Raw genomic sequence first — 10,281 nt, 5'->3', positions numbered from 1 at the left:
CACAGAATTCAGTGCTTTGCTGAATTGGGATCATGCCTTTGAAGGACCCTAACTACAGGGAAAATGCTGTATTTCTTTTCACTGGCAGGGCACAGGGAGATGAATGAAACAGCTTTGAAGCACTCTCCGGCACAAAACAGAACTCACAAGTACAAGTGTTTATGAGGACATAACACAGAGTTAAGGGGTTCATGACATACAAGCACCCATGGTTCAACACTCCCTAGAGAAGTGAAACAGAAGCTCTAACTGGTGCTCCTGTCCCTTCATTCCAGTAGCAGACAGGAAACAAGAGTCTGCTGTCTTTGGTTGGCCACTGCTTTCTACAGATGTGACCAAATCCTCTGTTTTCTTTTGCTGTTTTTGGAGCTGCCTTGTGTACATGGTTCTTTCCTGGGATATTTGTGGACTATGAGGGCCTGGAGACTGCATTCTATCTTGTCTACACCAGGAACTAAGGGTATCAGAAAACAACCAACTTCCTGTAAAGTGGACCACAGTATGAACTTAAGAGCACACTGGCAACTTGTTATAATGTCCACGTGTAAACTCTTAGCACAAGTCACATGTGAGGTAGCTTACTGTGAAAGCAAGCAATAAATGCTGACTTCTTTTCACTAGTCAAAATGGTGGTAGATTAAAAATGGTGAAAGTCACTTGAAATAAGCTATCTGGTGTTTTGCTGTGGAGTAAGAATTTGTTTGTGGCTAATAACTGCAGAATAGTTCTTGGTTACATCTCTCTTTAATTCATGGTCACTTGTATGACCATGCCCTTTTTTGTAGAGCTAATATGCTCTAATAATACTGTTGTTATTTTAGAGTTCTAACTTTTCATTGGCATATTCTGTCTCTACAATACATTTTCCTGTAGTGTATGATAGAGATGTAGCTATACTAGAATTGCCCTGCCAGTAGGAAAAGCTCTGTGCTAGGTCAGACAACTTTACTATCTAACTGAAAAAAAACCCTGGTAAAACACCTACCTACTATCCATCAAGTTGCAGGCTTTGTTACCTTTTTATTAAGAGCTTTCCTTAATCTACACAGTTAAACTTCAAAGCTAATAAAAATGAGCTCATAGAAAGCACACACAGATAAAGTAAACACTCCTTGAAACCATTTAAAGACTGAGAGGCATTACAGGTTGCTGGATTTGGGGCTAATGCAAGGTGATCTCTCTCTTACTTTCTTTTGACCTGTTTCTCCCAGAAAAGGATCCTAGAAAGGATTCTCACACCAGTCACTAGCAGACCAGGAGATCCAAATAACCCTAGAGCTGCTGATTCAGTGAGTGGTTATAGAAAAGAGCATTTCTCAAATATGAAGGATTGTAAGTGAATGTCCCCTGGGAAAGCTTGTTCTGTTTAAGAATGCACTAGCTGAAATTGTTTTTCGCAGTTTTTCTTTGCACCCTCCATAAGTCCAAGATCATGGCAATCAAACTTCCATCCAGTGACTTCAATCTCCTTTAAATATTTCAGTGTGGTTGGTACCTGACTTAATTTGCAGACTAACAGTGATGCAGGCACCCAGTCTTGTTTGCTGCTGAAATCTACAAATATCAGCTTCTTGAGAGAGATCAGTGGCTGCATGAAGGAAAGCTGTTTTGCTTGCCACACAATTCATTGCCAAGTCCAAATGCTGAAGGTTCTGCAGGTGTTCTTTCTCAAAAAAAATTGCCTGTGAACATATATTTATTTATGTATTTATGTATTTATTTTTGCTTCAAGCCCTAACAAAGAGAATGATTCCTATTCAGGATATTGAAGAATTGAGTCTTACTGAATTCAGTTGAACTTCTATGCTTAAAACAATACCAATACCTTAATAGAAAAGGATTTAAACATGTGCTTGCATATTACTTTTTTTCCTTGTTTAGAACCAAGAATGTAAAATATAGCAGCCACAGATCACAAATTTTTTTATATCTAGACTTTTCTTCCTTGTTAAAACATAACCTTGCAGTATGTTTCATACAACAGGATCCTTTTAACTACAGAGAGGTCATTAGCTTAAATGGGCTGATGGACTGCTGCTTATGACCACTCACACAAAAGCATTGCAGGATCAAGGTCATGAATATTCTCATTCATTTTGACATTTCATTTCTACTGTATCCTCAGAAGGGGTGAATGATGTGAATCCATGTAGTTTTTATATCTCCCCAATCTTCAGCTATCTACCTTGATAAAAGTTATACTAGCATTGGCCTTTTTTAACTCTACTATTGAAATATATTCTGTAACAGATGTTATGTTAGTGGACAATTTAATGTAAGAAGAGTCCAATTCTATTCCTGCCATGTTTATGGAGGAGATAATAAATCCGTCAATCAGAAACAACTCCCTCTCAAGGAGCTTCTTCACCAGAATCTCCAGTTGCCTGCAGTCTTCCTTGCACTACTTATGCAGCGAAAAATGGTCCTCATTGAGCAGAAATGTGAGCGTTATTTGGCTCATCTAATGCTATATATATCATCTCTCTCTCTCTCTATCTCCTACTCAGACTTAATGCTATTTCACTTATTGCTGGGTTTCCTGAAATGGTTTTGAATTTTGTCTAGTTTTTGTCCTTCATCCTTTGCTCATCCACAGTACCCTTCCTTACCTAGAATTCTAACCTCCACATCAGTGAGGCTCCATTTCCTCAATCCAAGTTTCGTCAGCTGTGGCATTGTTTCCAGTAGCTTTAACAATTTTTTTTAGGCAAACCTTTACATCATTCCCCCAGGGAAGCATCAGCACTTTCATCCTAGGCAGGACATTTAAGCCATCAACTAAATGAAAATAAGTGCAATTTTTTGTTGTTGTTATAACAGCTCACTGTAAAATCACTTTAAAAAGTTAAACCAAATCACATTTCAACAGTGAAGAAAATACTGGTAGGTTAAAGACTCCAAGATTGTTGCTTTGATAGCAAAGACAGAGCAGCCAATTGCATACAATATTCCTTACTTCTAAAAACTTCCCATTCACTGAAAGGACATGGTTCAGGATACCAATTATATCCTACTTAAAAATAAAAGAGGAAAGAATTCTTGAATTTCTGTCTGGATAGGTCTTAGAATTGAAGCTCATTCCCAATTCAAATGATTTAGATAAAGAAAACTTCTGACTTACCAAGTCTGTGGATAACATCTTTTCCTTTCTTTTCTAATAATTTTCCGACAAAGCAAGTACATTCAGTTTTGGCAAATTAAAAAGATTCCGAGCTATGGGAGGAAAAAAGCTTGTTATGCATGTTTTCAGTGCAACATGACTTGTTTTTTATTGAACCTTCCTTAGCTTTGTTTTTTAATGAACAGCAAGACAAGATTTTTAAAAACCTCCAGAGTTTTCTTGTTTTTCTGACACCTCTCTGATGCAAACTGTGCTCTCTTGTTGTTAACTGTGTCTCTAGGAATTGATAAAATAAAGGACCTGGCCAGATGTAAGAGCTGGAATAATGGCTCTGTATAACTTATATTCTGGTGGCTAAGTGAATCTTTAGTGGCAATAAGACAACTTTAAGTTGTCTTTGCAACACAGAAGCAGGGCAAAGCTGTCTGAACACATGGGAGATTCTTTAGTGGTTTAAGCCCTGGAGACTTCAACCTCCTGCTTCACAAAGCTGTCAAGTTTTTTTGTTATGATATAAAAATGTATATTTTACAGAATCAGAGAACTGTGGAAGAGTGGGACTAGATGGGAACTTAGAGTCTAAACATCTGTAATGGGGCAGGATACTGATAAGACTAAACCATTCATGATACATATTTATCTATCTTGCTCTTTGAAAATTTCCATATTCTCCCTAGGCACTATTTTACCTTCCTGGATTTAAAAAGTTTCTGCCAATACCCAATCTAAATATTCTCTGTGCAAATTTAGCTACTTTCTTCTCCCAGTGGACAAAAAGAATGGTTGATTCTCATCTCTTTGTAGCAATGTTTAAAGAGCATAAAAAATTTATCATATCTTTTTCAGTCTTCTCTCTCAACCAAAACAAAACTAAACCATTCTTCCTAAGTCACATTTTCTTAACCTCTAGCTGTTTTTGGTGCTTTCTCTCAATTTCTCCATACCTTTTTAAATTATGATACTGAGGTTGGGCACAGATTTCTTGCTCAGGACTCACCAGCAGATGCTTTTTGCAATAGCATATTTCCAGTCTTCCACAGAAGAGCTCTGATTCTTTCCTGTTACACAGGTAAATCTCCATTTTATATTAATGAAATTCATGTCTCATTCCCCGCTACAGCCCTTTACATCTGTCTATACTCAATCCCCTATCGTTGTTTTTGGACCACCTCTTAAATGCATCCAATTTTATTTATGGTTTTGTATTCCAACAGGGCTTGTAAGCCTTCCAAGCTCAGTATCATCTGAAATTTTATACGCGTATCCTCCATTCTGTCATTTAAGCCATCAGCCATATTTTAATATTGTTTAGAACAAGGAAGGATTTGATTGTATGAAAATGTGTTCTCACTTAGTGAAACATTTGTGATAACTCTTTGAAAGTAATTTTTCAACCAGTTGTGCACCCATTTTATTTGTATATATTTCATTAGCTTCTTGTTAAGGATGTTGTATAGGATAGGTAAAAACCTCATTTGAGTTATCATAGATCCAGACTTATCTTTTCACAGTCTTATTACCCTGTTCCCTGGAAAGGTTTGATGTAATTTATTCACACTACCTTTTATCTCTATAATTTAAGTGCTTACAAAATGTGTGGTAATCTGTCTCAGAATTTTTCTTGGTATCAGAGGGAGGTTGGCTTCTCTATGATTTCCTCCTTTCAAGGAAAACATACTGGATTTTCCACTTTCCTGCCTCCACAAATGTTCAGAGACAGTTGTCTATAATTCAATGATTCTTTCAGCTTGTTCCTTACATACTTAATTGTGAATTTCCCTAGGTTCTGCTAACCTGAGTTCATGTGTTTTAGTTAAATAATTTTTATTTATCCTTATTTGTACTACTGTGACCTTGTTAAATGATTTGAGTAGGTACCTGATCAGAACTAATATTTTTGGTAATGATTGAAACAAAAACAACTTTGAAAACTAGTTTTGCTTGCATCATCCATTATTTGCTTTCCTATTTTGTTTGTTTACAGAGCTATGCAATAGTTTATCTTTCTCTTTTATATAACCTTTATACTTAGGATTTATATAAAAGCTTTATATAAAACTTTCCTTACTGCATTTTACATCTCTGCTAACTGAAACTTAATGTGAACCTAAGTGTTTCTGATTTTATCCTTATATGATTTTTTCTTCTGTTATAGAATTATGTTTTGATTTTCAAAACATGCATATTCAGTTTGAAAAGTTACTATTACTATTCTTACCTAGAATTTCCACAGCATTGCTGGAGATACAGCAGTTGACTAGTTGGATTTCTTCCAGTTCACTTAGTTCACCAGAGACTGATCTTACAATGTACGTTATGCCATCCCCAATAGCTGTCAAGTGATTCATGTATAATAAGCGTAGCTTTCTCAAATTTCTGCTACCTTCAGCTATGAATGGAATGGAAAAAAAAAAAAACAAACAACCCAGGTCACATTGTTAGGTAAACTCTTTTGATATGTTTATAATGTCTTGATCACAGCAAATGGCTAGACAGAGTTAGATGTTTACTGTCTGGCATACAACTATCTATATTTTGATGCCATGAAATATATGACAGGTTTTGTTTGAAAAAAAAATTATAAACACAGCCTCCTGTTCAGCTACTGTATCGTGTAAACAATATAAACTGCCCCTCAGCCCAGAGAAATTAACTCATAGAGGATCAAATGTGATCTTCCTGTGGAACAAATCCAGGAAAAGCATTTTTTTACCATGCCATCAAAGAGAGGATGGGTAGACATATGAATTGCTGTCTCCATTTCAGTTACTGGGTTGTGTGGCCCTAGCAAACATTATTCAAGCTTTTCAACCTTGGTATCCAGTGGCTGACCTTGCAGAAAGTCAGCAATAGGTCAGGGAAGGGAACTGTATCATCTTTGCAACCTCCTGACTTGTGGTTCATGCAGATTAGCCAGTCCTGGGATCAGTATGTTAGATCTGTTTGACTACAGCATGCATTACTGACTTGAAAGGAGCACTGCAATACTTTGTGATGATCAGGATACAGAACACATCAAGACTTCAACACAAATATATAAGAAATTACTTCTCTAAATTAGATGATAGGATTTTCATGTCATAATAGTGTACAAACTTCAGACCAACTTGTTAAAACATTCACATTCTCAGCACTATATACTTGATTATGGTGTAAAATAGGAGAGAGGAAATTACCTAATTTTTTTGCATCACCTTCATCCATACTTATGTGAACTACAAGCCCTTCAGCATTCACAAGTTTCTTTATTCCATCAATAAGTCCACTTGCTGAAAAAAAAAACCACCATAGATGTATACAGCATTTTAATTTAATACAGGAACAAATTCATTTTTGGAACAGATACACTTCACTGATATCAGGTTCTTGTGAAAAGTAAATAATAGCTTTGTGTGAAAATACGAACATTTAAAAGGGATAACCTAGGGAGAATATGACAGAGGTCTACAAAATAATGAGTGCAAGGAAAAGGTTGGGTAGAGACTGACTGTTTGGATTTTTTCTTCCAGTACAAGAACAAGGGGCCACCAATTGAAACTAGTCCAAAACAAACATTAAGGACACAGTCCTTCACACCCTTTGCCAAAGGATGATGCAGATGCAGGAAGTTTACATGGGCTCAAAGCAAAGACAGACAAGTACTAGCAGGACCCTTTGGGGAGGTCACTGAATAAACAAATCATAAACACAGGCAGCTGGTCTGAGCTTAAAACAGAGGCTGTGAGATTATTGAGAAAAAATTATTATAGATTCTTGCATTGTTCTTGCTCTTCCTTAGACATCCACTTACAAGTGCTGTTGGAGACAACGAACCAAAGTAGATGGACCCTTCCTCTGAATCAGTATGGCTGTTGTTATTATATTCTTATGCTTTTCTTCCTAACAATCTTGGCATATGTGGGCACACAGGAAAGAGTATTCATTAATATGTAGTTCCAGAATAATCTTGAGGTCATATGTCATAGAATGATCGAAAAAATCAGGTTAGGACTTCTGAGGTCATCTAGTTCGATTTCCTGCTCAAAGCAGGGCTGATTTTAAAGTTAGATGAGGTTGCTCAGGGCCTTGTCCAGACGAGTTTTGAAAATCTCCAAGGATAGTGATTAAATGACGTCCAGATCCCTGTTGCAATGTTTGATCACCTCCATGGTAAAAAACTTTTTATGTCCAATTGCAACTTCCCTTGTTACAAACTTGACATTGTTGACTCTTGCCCTTTACTTGTGCAGCTCTGAAAGTTTCCATCTTTTCTACAACACCCTTAAGGTAATGGAAGACTGCAATTAGTTTCCCCATTGGCCTTTTCTTCTCCAGGAAAACCATGCCCAGTTCTCTTAGCTTCTCCTTGTGTATCAGGTTATCAGGTGTTCCAGCTCCCTAGCCATGTTAGTGGCCCTCCATTGGATTCTAACCAAATTGTTAGTATCTCTTTTATACTGAGCAGCCTGAAACTGCACATCATATTCCAGATTTGGCCTCAAGAGTGCAGAATAGAAGGGAATAACCAGTTCCTAGGGTACACTGGTACTGCCCACAATGTGCTTAGTCTTTATCACTGCAAGAGTGCTTTGCTGACTTATGATCACCTATCTCCGAGATTTGGTATCATCAGTGCTTGTGTACATTTCTTAAGACAAGATACATTCATAGATAGCTTGAATGAGGAAAAGCTCAGAGCACAGTCCAGCAGCAGATGCACCCATCCTCCATTAGTGCCCTGCTCTAACAATAACACTGAAGGATCCTGGATGTGTGTGATTCACAGCATAAGGAAATACATGTCCCTCATCCTAATTGTAGAATCCTTCACCTCAGATATGTCTGGAGCATACTACACTATAATTACTACACTCTTCTTTATAATGCCATTGCAATTTTCAAAGAAAACAACTATTCAAGCTAGAAGCATTTAATTAATTGTGGGAATGACTTATCAAAAGATACTGCAGATTTTCCATCACATTAGGTATTAACATCAGAACTAGACTTTTTTCAAAAAAATGCTTACCCAGATATTATGACAGAGATGTAGGAAGCAATGAGGGAAAATTTCTGTCCAATGTTACAGGTCTAGATTAGGCTACAACACTCTCATCTGGTTGCCAAAACCATATGCATCTGTTGTGAAAACTAAGTTAAAGTGATGGTGTGCTGTATCCCACGGCACTTACAAAATTCAGCTAGCGTATAGACATTATCTCATTTACTGTGTATTATTTGCACCAGAGTTGTTACATTTTTTTCTCCCACCTAGTATTTTATTAAAAAACAGATTTTTTAATATATTGTATACCAAGAATCAAGAATATAATGAAATGGCAATTTACAGGAATTCAGAGGCCAGACCTGACCTACACAACTAAATAACATAAGTAAATTTACGTAACTGAGTAGACTACAGTCACTTTCACCAAGAATATAGAATTGCATTCTAGGAATATAACATTTGTCAAACTGATCAAAACCAGGCATCTTCCATATACAAGGCAGCCATGAGCCCCTTTGTTTTACCTTCTCATCCACAATTATCTAAAAGATCTCATTTACTGTACCTTCCAGATTTTCACTTTGCAGATCTCTTTTATATAAGGTTTTCAGCTTTGTCATTGTTGTGATCTGTTGCTGATCTTCCACAGTAAGAGGTGTGGACTCCACAGTAAGATCTTGTAAGTTTTCACAGGTTTCAAGGACTTCTTTCAATGTTCCTGTGATACCAGCACTATTGCTGATGTGCAGCTTGAGGCTTGCAGCAGAGCAACGTATTTTGCCCAGATATTTAATATCACATTTCTTTAACTTGTTGAAATCTTGCAGTGTAATTTCTAAAGATCTGAGACTCTGGTTCTAGTTGAAGAATAAGGAGACAGCCTTTTCAGGAATGTAAGTGTTAAGTGAATTAATTGGAAGGTCTTCCACATTTTCATCATCTATTTCCTTACTTGTTGAGTAATTTCCAAAAAAGTGTAACTTAATGAGTTCTAGTACACTAAGACAATTTGGTAAGTATCTAAAAAAATCAGAGAAATAAGTTGGGATATTTTGAGTATTAATGTAAATACTTTTATCACAAAAAAACCCTCTTCAAAATCTCTGCTCAAGGCTGATTTTGAAGAACTTTCATAAAAGAAATTAATGACACACTCCGCAAAAATATCCTTGTCAGTTCCTCTTAAATCTTCCTTTTCTGTTATATTTTCTGATTTTTTTGTGTATTCTCTTTCCAAAGCCAGATTATTTAATGAAAACAGTTCAGAATTATCTCTATGCTGATCAATTCTCTTCAGTAAGTCCAAAATTATTCTAGTGGCCTCTAGAGAGGATCCACAAGTGTAGACGATCAATTGAAATAATTATTAGTAATATGTGAAATAATATTAATTTTCTGTAGATAACTATACCTTTTCTTCACCTCTGCTTCTTGGCAGGATGTCAATAGTTTGCAAAGTTGTCTGCCTGCAGTGTATTCCTGAAATGATTTGTGAAAGAATCTATATGTTGGCTTTAGTCTTTGAGCTGTGTATTTATTTAGAAGACCTGAAGCTAGCAGGAATTTTTCTTTTATGTCAGCTAAATCCTCAGACTGAAAATCAAATCTTTGATCAAATATTCCATCTAAAGCTAAGTCTCCACAATGATTTATGCTCAGCATCATATGATTTTCTGTTATTCCTTTTGTTTTGTACCTGTTTTTCTCCACCATCAAGTCATACAAAGCAGAGAAAAGTAGAGTCTGGGTGCTTGGATGAAAATTACTTTCACCCATTTGGATGGCACAAGCAATGATGACAGAGTAGAGTCTTCATAAGGTTCTTCATGTAAGTGGACTCTTTAAGCTGGTTTGACAGACCATGAGCCAGTTTGTCAAGACATTGTTAATGAGCTTCTTGCCACTCTCCTCTGATAGATCTCCTATTACAGCAATCAGTGACCCAAACTGTCTGATTTTATTAATAGATCCAGTCCTGGTAGCAATAATAACCATGTTCCTGAATTTGTGGTTTTCTTTAATCATTGCTTCTATCTCTGGACAGTTTGGGGGTTTGAATTCATCATATCTGTCTAACAGTAAAAGAACCTTTTGTCTTTGTACTAGTAGCATTTTCATGAAACCTTGTTTGCAGATGAGGTGGTGTTCAAAATGAAGCTGATCACAGACAGTG

At 36.5% G+C, this 10,281-nt stretch overlaps 1 protein-coding gene across 1 annotated transcript in view; it reads right to left on the bottom strand.

Moving 5' to 3' along the window:
• Positions 1-1,366: 1,366 nt before the first annotated feature.
• NLRC4 (NLR family, CARD domain containing 4) overlaps positions 1,367-10,281 on the bottom strand; it is a 16,321-nt gene continuing 7,406 nt past the window's right edge. The window contains 13 exon segments of the mRNA XM_010581263.1: positions 1,367-1,607; positions 1,609-1,663; positions 2,610-2,703; positions 2,705-2,778; positions 3,122-3,157; positions 3,160-3,213; positions 5,340-5,510; positions 6,298-6,390; positions 8,674-9,196; positions 9,199-9,467; positions 9,470-9,909; positions 9,911-9,983; positions 9,986-10,281. Coding sequence (XP_010579565.1) covers positions 1,367-1,607; positions 1,609-1,663; positions 2,610-2,703; positions 2,705-2,778; positions 3,122-3,157; positions 3,160-3,213; positions 5,340-5,510; positions 6,298-6,390; positions 8,674-9,196; positions 9,199-9,467; positions 9,470-9,909; positions 9,911-9,983; positions 9,986-10,281 — 2,419 coding nt within the window.

This window comes from Haliaeetus leucocephalus, unplaced genomic scaffold (genome assembly GCF_000737465.1).
Source record: "Haliaeetus leucocephalus isolate CR32 unplaced genomic scaffold, Haliaeetus_leucocephalus-4.0 Scaffold752, whole genome shotgun sequence".
Classification (NCBI taxonomy): Eukaryota; Metazoa; Chordata; class Aves; order Accipitriformes; family Accipitridae; genus Haliaeetus; species Haliaeetus leucocephalus.
Note: the sequence above shows the minus strand (reverse complement) of the source record. Positions and strands in the feature narration are given on the sequence as shown.